This window comes from Panicum virgatum, chromosome 8N (assembly GCF_016808335.1).
Source record: "Panicum virgatum strain AP13 chromosome 8N, P.virgatum_v5, whole genome shotgun sequence".
Lineage (NCBI taxonomy): Eukaryota > Viridiplantae > Streptophyta > Magnoliopsida > Poales > Poaceae > Panicum > Panicum virgatum.
The window spans coordinates 48,613,011-48,627,997 of NC_053152.1; the positions used below are offsets into that span (position 1 = coordinate 48,613,011).

The 14,987-nt window shown below is 40.0% G+C and overlaps 1 protein-coding gene and 1 pseudogene across 3 annotated transcripts; both read left to right on the forward strand.

The window, feature by feature from the left end:
• The first annotated feature begins 5,035 nt into the window (after positions 1 to 5,035).
• Positions 5,036 to 9,407, forward strand: LOC120685198 (annotated as a pseudogene).
• Positions 9,408 to 10,276: 869 nt separating this feature from the next.
• Positions 10,277 to 14,884, forward strand: LOC120685808 (cysteine-rich receptor-like protein kinase 10). 3 transcript variants are annotated; one of them, XM_039967906.1, is made up of 9 exons: positions 10,277 to 10,424; positions 10,657 to 11,768; positions 12,343 to 12,395; positions 12,529 to 12,722; positions 12,847 to 12,944; positions 13,389 to 13,617; positions 13,702 to 13,942; positions 14,042 to 14,201; positions 14,320 to 14,884. In XM_039967906.1, exons 2-9 carry the CDS (start codon positions 11,286 to 11,288, stop codon positions 14,554 to 14,556), a joined length of 1,695 nt encoding a protein of 564 aa, XP_039823840.1. In that variant the 5' UTR covers positions 10,277 to 10,424; positions 10,657 to 11,285; the 3' UTR covers positions 14,557 to 14,884. The 3 variants fall into 3 exon arrangements, with proteins under 3 accessions (XP_039823840.1, XP_039823842.1, XP_039823841.1); XM_039967908.1 differs by having other exon boundaries at positions 12,670 to 12,722; XM_039967907.1 differs by having other exon boundaries at positions 10,281 to 10,424; positions 10,703 to 11,768.
• The last annotated feature ends 103 nt before the right edge of the window (positions 14,885 to 14,987 follow it).

The window sequence follows — 14,987 nt, forward strand, 5'->3', positions numbered from 1 at the left end:
ATCATGAAACTTGCATGACATGAGCTAAGCATTCCACAAAGTATGTGCACGAAATGATAATGTGAAAATCAAGTGCACAACTAGGTATTTGAACAAGAAAGCTTAGACCATATCATGCACGGAGGTAGCTCTAATAAGATCAAAGAATTGACAATGATACCAATGGAAAGAGTTTGAGCCTTGCATACCTTCATATCTTCATATGCTTATCTTGCTTTGCAATCACATATCTATAATGAATCACTTCTCATTATGCCAAGCCATAGATAGAAACCATCATTATTATGCATGAACACTTGTTTCTATTTTTCTTTACATATTGCTTGCCTTGCTTTGTTACCATAAAATTTTAACAAACCATTTTCCATGATGTCAAGCTATAGATAGAAGCTACTTTAGATATGCATGACCATTTGTTGCAATTTTGCATTGCATGTTGCTTTCCAATCATCAACATATACCTTTATTTGATTGCATGTCACATGTTCCATAAACTGATTTACAAATAAATTTCTGACCAACAAATCTTTAACAAACATGTTAGTCCTTTAATCACATTGTCATTTATCTACCAAAACTCATCAGGGGCCTAGATGCACTTTTGGGGGGTTAAGTGGACAAAGTAAATCATTGAGGGGAGTAAAATGAACCTTTTCCATGTTTCTATGGAAGAACTTTTAGACACTGATTGATTGTTTAATAGAAAAACTCATGGTATCCTGGTACTGTAGTATAATTAACTTTTCCCATGTCACATTACACATAATCCCTTCATCCAGAAACCAATTCATTCCGAAATTTTAGGCCCTGTTTAGTTCCCAAAAAATTTCCTACAGTACCCGTCACAACGAATTTTCGGACACATGCATGAAGTATTAAATGCAATTGAAAAAATAACTAATTACACAATTCAACTGTAAATGACGAGATGAATCTTTAAACCTAATTAGTCCATGTTTGGACATTAATTGCCAAATAATAACGAAAGTGCTACAGTACACAAACCCAAAAATTTTCACGAACTAAACACAGCCATAGGATAGGCTATAACAAATATGTGAAATGACCTTGTTGTCCCTATTATTATCCATATTTGACACTAATTGACTGATACATACATATGCACATACCAAATATAGTAACAATGACAAAAATTGTGGGACAAGTTAGCATGGTGCATGTGTTTTCATGAAAACGAAAAGATATCCACTTTTCTAAAACAAATTTCTCATAATTCATTAGAAAACAGTGCATGGTTATGTTCCACCTAAAAGATCTAAACTTCGTGGAAAGAAATTTAGTACTTCTACACTTGTTTCATTGACATTCTGCAAAATACCTGCAAGTATTCTTTTGCACATACTTGAAACTTACATGGCTGCTTTATTTTTATACGCACATAGGTACCTCATTGTCATTGATGATATATGGGATATGAAACCATGGGAGATACTATGATGTTCTCTACAAGAGAATGGCTTGAAAAGCATAATCATCACAACTACTCGCATATTTGATGTTGCTGAGCAGATTGGTGGTTGCTACAAGCTGAAACCCCTAACCCATGAGAGCTCCAAAAAACTATTCTATGGAAGAATATTTGGCTCCGAAGGCAAATGTCCTAGGCAATATTTTGAGGTATCTGAAAGGATTTTGAAGAAATGCGGAGGTGTGCCATTAGCCATCATTACCATATCTAGCTTGTTAGCTAATAAATCAGGAAATATAAAAGAGTGGGATGACATATGTGGCTCTATTGGTTCCGGACTTGCAAGCAATCCCAGTATGGATAGTATGAGGAAGATATTGTTTCTTAGTTATTATGATCTACCTTCTCATTTGAAGGCATGCTTATTATATCTAAGTATATTTCCTGAAGATTATGAGATTGAGAAAGAACGATTGATATCGAGGTGGATAGCGGAGGATTTGGTCCAACAGGAAGAAGAGAATAAATGTTTATTTGAGCATGGAGTGAGTTACCTCAATGAGCTTCTAAATAGAAGCCTGATTCAGGTAGCATATAAGAATACTGATGATACCATTTGGTCTTGCCGTGTGCATGATATGGTACTTGAACTCATTTGCTCCTTGTCAAGAGAGGAAAGTTTTGTTACCGTGCTATTAGGAGATAGTAAGCAAAGCATGCCTTCTTCTAGAAGCACGGTTCGCAGGTTATCTCTCCAAAATATAACTTGGCCTAAATTGGAAATGTCAAAGTTGGGGTCCATTATTATCTTCAGTCCCACTATAATTAATACGATGCCATCCCTTTCGTGGTGTCATCTTTTGCGTGTGTTGGATCTCGAGAAATGCAAGCTCATGGACCATCCAAGTTTGAGGTTTGTTGGGAATTTATTTCACTTAAGGTATCTAAGTCTAGCAGGTACTGGATATGCTGGTGAGCTGCCAGTGGAGATAGGGAAGTTACAGCTTTTGCAATCATTGTACTTATATGGTACTAGAATAAAAGAGCTGCCATCAAGTATTGTAGAGTTAAGACAACTGATGTTCCTATCTGTTGATAGTCATACAAGTCTGCCATATGGGCTGAGGTATCTAACGTCCCTAGAACAGCTAGCGACTGTGAGGGTGGATTTTGCGTGCACTGCGGAAGAGCTAGGCCATCTGACGCAACTGAGAGTCCTTGCAGTGGATCTTAGAAGTGACAAGGAAGGCAGATGGGATAAAAACATTTGTACAGCTTTGGTGGTGTCTCTTAGGAAATTGCACAAAATCCAATCTCTACGTGTATACTCATCATTAATTAAGGTGGCACCCAATCTGGAAGCAGGCTCGGTGGAGTCCCTAGGCAACCTGAGTAATCTATGTATTAATAGAACCACTTCCTTGCCAACATGGACTCGCCCTGCAATATTACTGCTTCTCTCCTCCCTAGAGATAGCGGTGGTTCAAGTGAGAAGGGAGGACATCCAAGTCCTCGGGAGGCTTCAGGCTCTTCGTTATCTTCATTTAAAAGTGTCCGGCGACATACAAGTGCTGGAAAGATTCGTGGTCAGCCCTGACTCTTTCCCACGTGCAATAACATGTATATTCAACTGGTTTGCAATGGTTCCGTCCACGTTCCCACCAGGAGCTATGCCTAGGCTTGAAAATTTTAAATTTGGTATCCAACTGGAGGATTTCTCACGAGGTGAATTTACTGCTAACGACCTGGCCTTGGGCCACCTCCCCTCCCTTCAGGATGTGGATGTTCAGCTTTATGGAACTTGGAAAGTCAGCGTAGGGGTGGCAACGAAAGTGAAAGTGAAAGACAAGCTAAGGCACGAGGCGGATGTCCACCCCAACCACCCCTCCCTTCGTTATTATCATTTCTGAAATCTTATGCCAATAAAAAATGTACGTGCTACTCTTTTCTTCTGCTACTACTGTTGTTTGTCCAATAATGAGTATGGTACTATAGGAATTGAAGCTTATTCTAGTTGCATGGCATTTCAATTTGAATCTTACCATGTCATTTATTTTACATGTTTGTGGTAGAGTAGGACCTCCTTCTAGATGCCCTCCAGTTTTATGGTGCCAGTACGTATGTACTCATTAAACTGGAAAATCCTGGTTATTCACTACCATGATAGGTAGTTGGACAACCTTGATTACCTTATATGGCATAGCTAAACTAGGATATATTTGTGCTGGTTTCCTGTAAACCCTGTTCCTGCGGCGCAATTCGACTCTCTGTTTGCAGCTTGCAAATCACGGATGTGTGTGTGTCCATCATAGAAATTGGATGTGTGTGTGTCCATCATAGTATTCTGAGTCATCTCTAATTGGATAGTCTTAGTTACATGCTGCTGGCTGTTTTATGGTGTCTCTTAAACTAGAATAACCTTGTGCCAGTACCTGTAGACTCTGTTCCTGGAGCACAACAAACTCTTCTTTTTTCTGGCGATAAATTACTCACAAGTGGCAACTTAATCCTCGGCAACTATTGACTCGACACAGCCGGTAACCTTGGCGTGGATCTCTAATAGTTGCAATTTCTATTGTTGGTGTGTGTAAGATTAGATAAATTTTGCCTCTTGTTGTGCAGGACGAATTAATTAAAGGCTACCTAATTATTAAGCTATAGTCATCTCGTGAAAAATTAAAATATGTACGCCTACTCACTACTAGAAAAAAAACTTTTGGTACCAGCTGGTAAGGGCCTTAGGCACCGGTTTTAGAGCCGGTATCACGAACCCGAGACCAAAAACCTCGGTCTTCGGCACCGGGTAAAAGAACCGGTGCCTAAGTCTCTCTTTAGTACCGGGTGAAGATTCTACCAGGTACCTAAGCATTTTTTGTTAAAAAATATACTAAACTCGGAAAGAACTGCACGCGCATGTCCCAAGTCACGCGAAATACACATGCGTGCTTAATTTTTCATGCAAAATATGCGCGCACATGGTGGCTAGGATTCGTACGCACGACATCTTGCCTCACGCGTACATCTTTTACCATCTCACCTACACAACACTTGTGATGAGAAGAGAGATATTTTCCTTTTGATGTAATCCGTGGAGGACCTCTAGGTACACCACCTGATACCAAAGGCTAGGCATAGATACTGGGTGAAGGATTTTTTCCATCCACTCGGTACCTAAAGGTCCATGATCTTTTACATCCACCCCAAAAGTACGGGGAGAAAGATGATCCGGTACTAATAGTAGAAGTAGCACCGGATTATTATCTTCATTCCGGTACTTTTGGTGTGGACCTTTGGCATGTTATCTAGACTACCAGATCACTGTGACATCCCCGTATCGACGTGAGCTTTATTCGTCTACGAGGGCCTTCCCACTTGCAATTATCATGAAACTGGGTTTATTGTCTATCTGTAATCTCTAATTTTTCTTGGTGGCCTCATGTCCGTGGCTTGCATCTAGGCAGCGTCGGCTGAACGATTTTTTGAAGAACATGAACAAATGTGGTCGGTTGAGTGATCTGTTGTATCCGCCCGTCGCTTCTTTGGTGGCTTGTGCTGCCGCATCCTGCAGCCTGCACAATTTCGTGCTAGTGAATTTCTGCTGGAAAAATGCTAAAACGGACAAGTAGCATACTTGGTGGATATAAAAACCCACGGAAGGGCTTGAGGTTGCCTCAAGAAAAAAAAAGCTAAGGAATAAAAAACAAGTACATTGCCGCCGGAAAAAAGTGAGGACCTAGTACAATAAGTAGGTCCACGCAAGAGAAAAACAAGGAGGGAATAAAACCACTCTGTCTACTGTCAGGGGTTGAGATTGTTGGGGAATCAACAGCTGTAGATGGTCTTCATCAGATGACAGGGCTAATGATGGGGACGCGGCCCAATATTCCGAGAGGTAAAGGTACGTTCGATTAGTGGAGTACGTGACGTTGGCGATCCGGTTTCTAATCAGACACGAATTCGAAGCCTGCAACTGTTACACTACCGCTCCGTTGGTTATCAACCAAGCACAACTTGATTGACCTCGCCAAGAAGGCTTTTCCTGCAAGTGAATCGAAGAACACAAGCAAAAAAGTATAAACGCGCAATCTGAAATTGCAAGTATGAATGAAGCGAAGGTAAAGTAGGGGTTCAAGAACTCAATTCCAAAGGACTAATCGACACAGTAGAAAAGATCAAGAAAGGGGGCCTTGGATCATAGTAAAAGGACTTGTCGCCACAATTACAATGAATCTATCTCAGTTCCTCAATGGAAAACTAGATCTAAACAAAATCCTAAACCCTAATGTGGCGGCGGCTGCTGATTATATGAGTGTTGGGGCATGCATAACTCCCTAGTCACGTCCATCATGGACCCCAACACGATACACGGGCCAACAGCTCAAAAGATGGTGTTGCGGCAACTTGACAGATTTTGGACGTTCACTTGTTTCGACAATTCCCGTCGACTCCGAATGAATTTTGGCCTCAAACCAGTGCCATTGGAAATTTCTTGAAATTATCTTTCCATCCATATAAAGAGCATCTAAAATGGACTCCATATGCGGCCTGGGCGTTGATTTTGGTGCGGGCTGCTCCTGGACTCCGAAGCAGACTCGAACTCGACTTGGATTGGGCCTCCAACTCGGCTTGGCTGCCCTTGCTGGTCCACCACGCCTCCAAACTCCTCCCCAACGTCCTCGTCATCATCTCCATAGTTTCTAACAATAATTAAATTATTATGTAGTAATTTATTCTCAAATCTAGATGACAAATTTATTTGGAACGAGCTCACCTTATAATCAATAGTCATATCCGAAGAAGTCATGCCCTCATCATCCTCCCCTTGTTGAAAGAAAAGCCGTCCTCGGCGCCAATTGTACTCGAAACTGATCCTGTAGGCTTCTTGATCCGAATCCACATGAACTTTGTCAATACTATCCTGCTAAAGATTAGTACTAACAAAAGACAGCATAGAAATAGATGGCATATGAATATCAATAGTATCGGATCCACTTAGTTGATTACAATCTTGAACAACAAAAGAAGAATTCAGATTTGCACAAATGTAAACCCGATGTATCAAATATTGTCCTTTGTTGTTATATTTGCCAATAACATGATATGTATGTCTAGACAACCATGGCAAGTCATCACACATAAAAAGTTTCTCCTTTAAATTATTTAGATTACACAAAACATCAAATTCAATTTAACCCAAGGTATGTAAAGAAGACAATAATTTCATCACATTTGTATCACTAGCAACATGAATCACATTTGTAAATTCAGCAGAAACGTGTGGTTCAGTGCTCTCATGTTCATGATCAGGTAAGTCATCTTTATCACAAGAAATATGAAGCAAATTATCTTGTGACAAAGGTAAATCAAGAGTTGGTTCCACTAATAGCTGCTCTGTCATAGCATGATTGCTGAAAAAATTTAGCACATCAAGAGAATTCTCACCTTCCGTGAGTGTTGCAGTGGTAGTAATAGGTGCATTGTGAAGTGATGGTTCTGAACTTGCACATGAGGATGTGAGCTCCTCATTTTTTCCCATGTCGTTCTTGTCCTCTTGCTTTTGATCAGCATAGCAAGAGAAACAACAATGGACTGATCCTCTATGTTTTGCACCTCATCATACGAATTCAAAGTAGGAGGTGGATTAACAAAGGTTTCACGCATAAAGAAGTTTCATATCTATCCAAGTTTGGGGTTTGTCTGAAGAACGTAAAGAATCCCACCAAATTAAAGCTGAGTGTCGCAAAACACTAGCTGCATTTTTTACCTTCCTCCTTGGACACATGCAATGAGTTACAAATATGTTATCTATAGCAATTTCCCACTCCAAGTACGCATCAGCACCCACACCATCATATGTTGGTGGATATGAAGAATCTGTCATTGTTAGAAGACAATGAAAGACAACACAAAAGTATTATCCCTATCAACTAGCAACTACTGGGTGATGGTGAAAGTGGAATGCAATATCTCAAGCGGCTTGTCACCGTCTTACAAGTGTGCTTACCAAAGCCTAGCAGGCGGCACAATCAGTTGTCAAGCTTGGGTGTAACAGTTGCAAGATGAACATGTGCTGACAAAAGTATTTGTGGAGCTTTGGATAGGCACAATATGGTAGTAAGGAATATCAAAATTTCAATTCAGAATTGCAAAACTGAAAAGTAGTCCCAAGTTAGTCTATGTTGCCGGCCTAAACTCGTCTCAGACTTAGTTCAAGCAAGCAATTGATACAACTTTGGAAGGGACTCAAAGGATGCAAGCACTTCTGAATTTTTTCTTCTTCTTCTTTTCTTTTCTTTTTTTTGGTGCAGCTTTTGTTCTTGTTTTTTTCAGCACCTTCAGCCTTTTGTTCTTTTCTCTTTTTTTTTATAATCTGAACTGCTGCAAAAAAAAACAAGTGCTATAACAAACACCAATTCTATTCAGAACACTACAACCTCAGTATAACAGATGTATTTTTAAATTCGTAGCTCCAATTGATCTGAAACTTCTACAGATTAAACTAGACAAAAATCTTGATCTAACCCAACTAGAATCAAGTCAATCGGAGGTCTACAACTTCGGATATAAAAATAACAAAATCGTTGTTCAGATTGTGATATGACACTAGCACAAGACACGTTTTAAACAAGCAACACAATAACACAACATGGGACTAAAAATCAAAAAAGCGAATTGAACCGAAAAATTGAGGGCACAAACGGGTTATAGGACAGCAGAAACAAAATTGTTTAGGGCTTATGGGTGATGAACCAAAATGAATCTAAAGGGGGGGAAACACAATAATACCTCACGGACAACCTGGAATCCTGATACCAATTGATGGGGACGCGGCCCGATCTTCCGAGAGGTAAAGGTACGTTCGACTAGTGGAGTACGTGACGTTGGCGATCCGGTTTCTAATCAGACATGAATTCAAAGCCTGCAACCGTTACACCACCACTCCGTTGGTTATCAATCAAGCACAACTTGATTGACCTCGCCAAGAAGGGGTTTCTTGCAAGCGAATCGAAGAACACAAGCAAGAAAGTATAAACGCGCAATCTGAAATTGCAAGTATGAATGAAGCGAAGGTAAAGTAGGGGTTCAAGAACTCAATTCGAAAGGACTAATCGACACAGTGGACGAGATCAAGAACCGGGGCCTTGGATCATAGTAAAAGGACTTGTCGCCACAGTTACAATGAATCTATTTCAGTTCCTCAATGGAAAACTAGATCTAAACAAAACTCTAAACCCTAATGTGGCGGTGGTTGCTGATTATATGAGTGTTGGGGGCGTGCATAACCCCCTAGCCACGTCCATCATGGACCCTAACACGATACACGGGCCAACAGCCCAAAAGATGGTGTTGCGGCAACTTGACAGATTTTAGACATTCACTTGTTTCGACAATTCCCGTCGACTCCGAATGAATTTAGGCCTCAAACTAGTGACATTGGAAGCTCCTTGAAATTATCTTTCCATCCATATAAAGAACATCCAAAACGAACTCAATATACGGCCTGTGCATTGATTTTGGTGCGGGCTGCTCCTGGACTCCGAAGCAGACTCGAACTCGACTTGGATTGGGCCTCCAACTCGGCTTGGCTGCCCTTGCTGGTCCACCATGCCTCCAAACTCCTCCCCATCGTTCTCATCATCATCTCCATGGTTTCTAACAATAATTAAATCATTAGGTAGTAATTTATTCTCAAATCCAGATGACAAATTTATTTAGAACTGGCTCACCTTATAATCAATAGTCGTATCCGAAGGAGTCGTACCCTCATCAGCTAAAAAAGCTTGCCATTTACAAGCTCGATATAAAGAAAGGTACTAAAACCTTCACACAACTACTTTGCTCCATTGAGTTCCTTTGCAGCTGTGGTCATCAAACTCTGGCAATCAATGAAGAAGGTTCTGATTTTATCAATTCATTGGACTTTATCAATTCGGGCGCGTTTAGTTTCAAAAAGTTTTGGGAACTTTTACAACACTAATTAGGAGTATTAAATATAAATTAATTATAAAACTAATTACACGATGGACGGGAACTCGCGAGGCGAATCTATTAAGCCTAATTAATCCATTATTAGATGTTGTTTACTGTAGCACAATATTGTTTAATCATTGCATAATTAGGTTCATTAGATTCGTCTCGCGATTTCACTCGGGGGTTAAAGAATGAGTTTTGTCAGTTATCCACATTTAATACTACTAATTAGTGGTCAAACGTTCAAAATTACTGTGGCGTAGGAAAAAATTTGGGAACTAAACAGGCCTTCACTGGACTCCATGTGAAAGGAATTGGTGCCCGTAGCCTATCAGTTCACTGGACTACATGTGAAAGGAATAGATGCCTGTATTCTAAGAAAAAACTTAAAATCTTAATCTATAGTTTCAACTAATTATGCACAAAACATAATTGCAAGTAAAGCACACAAATTGCAAGTATGAAATACAAATTGCAACTGTGTGACTTTACATTCTTAGTGTAGATCAAATTAGTATTCGCTATAGATTTCAAAACTCCTTTGAGATGAGAGTATTTCACTAGATGAACTGTAGTTGCACATCTAAATAACTTATTTAGTTTAAAATCATATGCAAATTTGTTGGAGCTTTAAATTAAAATTTTAAGTTACCTAATTCACCTTCTCCTTCTCCCCCTAAGCTACAAGCCGCCCGATTAAACAGCCTGAGCGAAATTACGGGGGAACGGACTGGAAGGTTTGTTGGGCTGGCAGCATCGTGGGCCGGTAGTCCAGCTGGTGGGCATCGTTTGGGCCCATAACGAGCGGGTTGGTGGTACTGGGCTGTGAGAAACCGAGCGTGGTGGAGCTCGCCGGCCACCGGCGTGTACTGGTCTGAGCGAGGCGTATTTGTCGCAATGCCTCGCCCAGCCGGATCAGCCAGCAGCCAGGCGTTGACTCCTCTCGCGGTCCTCGTCGGAAACCAACAAGGGGGAGAGCTTCATCTAATATTCATGCGGGATCTCTCTGGCTGCAGCCTGGCAGGTATGAATCACTTTCTAATATGATGCAGTATCCCAATCCTGTACCTATTCTGATGATTATGATCCCTTGTTTATCAATTATCATCGTTTGGTTTCTAAGTAGCTACAAAAAGTCTTTGTTATCTGCAGCTACTGCCAAGAGTATACTTTTAGTTAGCAATTCCTTCCTTCTGTTTTCCTTTTTTTTTGTGGGTCCTTCCTTCTGTCTATGACAGGTGTATGTACACTTTCAGCCTTCAGGGGTGGTTCCAGGTTCAAACCAAATTACCCATCCTACAGGTGTTCGTGGAAATGTCACCAAGCCTTGGTTCAGAATGGAAATGTCACACAGCAAGGATCACGGGCTAAATAAAAGGACTCCCTGTACATGCGGAATCGGTAAAATCTCCATCCAACATTTAACAGGCTTAAAGACACGGTCTCTCAAGTCTCAATTGCATTGCCGCCTTGCATTTAAGAAAATCATGTAGCTGGACCATCACTTCTGATGAGTCAGGAAGGAAAAAAAACACCATCACTTTCGAGTGCAGTATCACTCCCACTCCCACCACTGTCCATGGTTTATACTAGTTCCAAAAAGTTTTCCATCATAGACTTGGAAGTCTTGCCTATGTCATTGTTGTAGGACCCCTTGTAAACAGCTGCTACACGCCTACGCGTGTATGACCATTCCCTTGTCCATGACTAGCTGGTGTGTCAAGCAGTCAAGCTGCTGTCCTTGACAGGAGTATTCTGCCATTAGATGATGGGTGTTACATAACAACCTACCTTGCTGCCTATGAGCTTTTTTCATCCACCTTACATGCCAGAGCTAGCTTGTTTCGCAAAGATTGCTCTTGTTCTACTAGGGTGATACATCTGTATGACTGTAGCAAAGCAGTCTGGTGTGGTCACTAGTCCTGGAAGGAAGCAGCCAAGAAGAGAGAAAATGGACATCGCGAAGCTTGCAGGGGTTGATGCAGTCAAGCTTGTCGTCATGATTGTGCAGGCAGCTCGGACTGCTCGTCATAACAAGAAGACCTGCCAGCAGCTTGCTCAGCATGTGCAAATAATTGGTGATCTGCTGAGGAAGTTGCAGGCTTCAGAGATGATGCAACAACCAGAGATCAGGAATGGACTGAACGAGCTCGAGCAGATCCTACGTGACGCATACATGCTTGTCACGTCCTGCCAAAACAACAACTATGTATACCATCTTTTCATGAGCGGGAGGCAGGCAGATCAGTTCCGAGTTCTGCAGAATAGATTGAACTCATGTCTCCAAGTTTTCCCACTGATCAGCCATATCGACACCGCAGATCGCCTGGACCAAATTCTAGAAATCATACGGCCTCCACATTTGCAGGTATGGTAATTGGTAGTCTGTAAAGTAAATTTTGATAATTGAATCGAGCATGATTAGTAACTGAAATAGAATGATTAATTTGTTCCATGAAGGTCTTATGTCGACAACCAGGATGCAGCATCTTTAATTGGCATGGGTTAATGAAAAAAGAAGCACTGTAATCTGGCCATGCGCAAGCATGGAGACAATAAAAGCTTCTTTAGGTGTTCTCCAAAAATATGATTGAAAAATAGTTATGTATCTGATTGGTCCTGTCCTTCAAACCTGACAGTCTATTATTCCTCTTTGTCTCCTTTCATGCATACATACTTCTAGGAAACCAATGAACAACTCCGATATATAAGAAAAGAGAGAATATGAGGAACAATGTGCATGTAGGAGAATACAAGTTTGTATAAATATTGTACAAAATCACATTAATTTACATGGTAATTAATTCTTTCTCATATTTGTAGACCTTGAATGAAGCATCCTGCAGTAGTCTAGAAGAACTTGACCTGTCAAAATCAACTTATTTTTAGAAACATCTTCTTTCCAGTTTATTAGTACCCAGACACATAGTTTGTTATTTCAGGCTGTAAGAGAGGTGCCAAGACTGTTTGCAGGTTGCTCATCCTGTGATACAAGGTTAGATAAGTGCAACACATTTAACTCTCTTACATATAACATATATTTAGTTTTCTGCACATTTCTATAAAATTGATGAAAGACTGGCTTGGAACATGATTGCTTGAATTCAATTTCGAATTTTGTTAATCAGTTTTCTATTTCAAAGAGATAATTTGGTGAAAGGTCCATGCAAACAATATAGAACTTCCAACCTTTCTGGTAATATCAAAAGATTAACTTTTCTTTACTTTTGCGAGAAAAAAAGATTTATTTTTCTGTATTGCAATGACAGGACTGAAGTATATCGTGAAGTTAAAAAGCGCTCTATCCAAATGAATTGTGCTGGTATGTCCTGCTAAATAGTAATATGGTTGTCAGCAAACCAACTACAGGAGTATTCTTGAGGAAAATAGTAGGTTTTAGGAGTGCCAAATAGATTGATCTCGACGTTCTTTTCCTTTCATAACAGAGGCACTCAAATTCAGTTTAGCCCAGTTGGTTGATGCTACAAACAACTTCTCCGATGAGAATAAAATTGGACAAGGTAGCTTTGGTTGTGTGTACAAGGTATTCCATACCCCCCCCCCCAAAAAAAAAAATGATATGTGAATCAAAGGGTTATCTGGAATATATAATCTGGACATGTATAAATATCAATAGTATCTCTTTAAAAAGAATGATCTCTTTCATCTGCATGATTTACAAGAGTAGTATACATAAATCTAGCCATACCTGCTTCGAAAAGTAAAAAAAATGCCATCTTTAATTCATGGATATGCTTGCTTGCAAAGTTTGGCTTCCTAGACTTTGATATGTTTTTACGTCTGCTTTTCATGTGCCTGATGTAATCTTCTATTCCATTTTATGATGTGCTAATTAACAAGAAGATGGTTAGACGAATAAAAACTCCATTGTCATGTTACTCATACAGTCGAATTCTTTGTTAGGTGCCCAAATTAGTTTGTGCAAAAATATTGGTTGTCATTCGATTTTTTTTTTTTTTGCATTCAGGGTCAACTGCATGACGGGCACGTGGTTGCTGTCAAGAAATGTTTTGATTTACCTTCTTCACATAATCAACTGGATGTCCAAGATTTGGAGTTTCAAAACGAGATTTACTTTCTTACGAAGCTTCAGCATACCAATATTGTTAAGCTTCTTGGAGACTGTATGCAGGGAAGTGATAGGATTTTGGTCTACGAGTATATGTTGAATGGAAGCCTCGATACCTTTATCTTTGGCACGTACCCACTACTTCACCTAATTTTTTTAGACAAGATTTATGTACTTATTTGGTGAGCTAATTAGTGTTAATATTCTGTAGGTCCTACATCAAGAAGCTTGTATCTGGACTGGCCTGCATGCTCTCAGATAATTAAAGGGGTATCTGAGGGATTGCTTTACCTTCATAAGCACTGTGGACTACATGTTATACATGGAGATTTAAAGCCAAGCAACATTCTCTTGGACTCGAACATGCATCCCAAGATTTCTGATTTTGGCTTGGCAAGAACATATAGTCCAGGTGCAGAGGAAGAGTTTGCCGACCGCATGGTGGGGTCAATGTAAGATCATATCAGATTGATATAATGATTGTGTCACAACAGCAAGCTCTTTTCTCTTTATAACTGCTTGAGTGCTTACATTTTATTTCCATCTTTTAGTGGTTTCACTGCTCCAGAATGTCGGGAAAGACGTCTTTTCTCAATCAAATCAGATATATATGGCTTCGGAGCATTGCTTCTTGAGATAATAAGTGGACACAGATGCTTTTCACTTGCAAGTGGAGAATCTGGAGATGATCATGGATTTCTGAATAGGAGGGTGAGTACAACTTTCAAGCTATCTCCATCTTTTGACATAGTAGACATCCAGTATGGACCTTTTAGTTAACAATCTTAGATGTATTTTATTAAAAAATATTTTTGTTCCCTTCCCTCAGGCCTGGCATTTATGGAGAGCAGGAAGATTGATCAAGCTTGTCGGTGCACCCCTAGGCGATGAATCTGAGACTGAGAGGACAGACATACTTAGATGCATCCACATAGCATTGCTGTGTGTCGAAGAGAACCCTGCAAACCGGCCTACCATGCAGGAGGTTGTTCTGATGCTCAGCTGCCAGGATGTTACACTGCCTACGCCTCAGCGACCAGCTTACCTCAGGACTGAAATGAAATGATGCGCGTACACTAATACTCCCTCCATCCTAAATTATTAGTCATTTTGGCTTTTCTAAATGCATAATTTTTGTCATGCATGGAAATATATATCATGTCTAGATGCATAGTAAAATCAATGTATTTATAAAAGCCAAAACGACTAATAATTTGAAACGGAGGGAGTAGGTCATAGCACGGGCCAAGCTGCTAGTGTATTGAAAGAGCATGACAATGTTTGGTCTGATAATATATTTTCGTCTTGGTTTGTTTCATGCATATGAACCAAATTTGAAGATCCCCTGAAATCCTCAAAATCTCTGTTCAATGGGAGAGATATTTCATAAATCACGTTAAGGTGTGGTGTCACATTTAAGGTGCAACCTTCCAAGTCTTACACATATTTGCCAAATATATTATGAAGGCTTAAATAATCAGTACATACTAAAAGAAA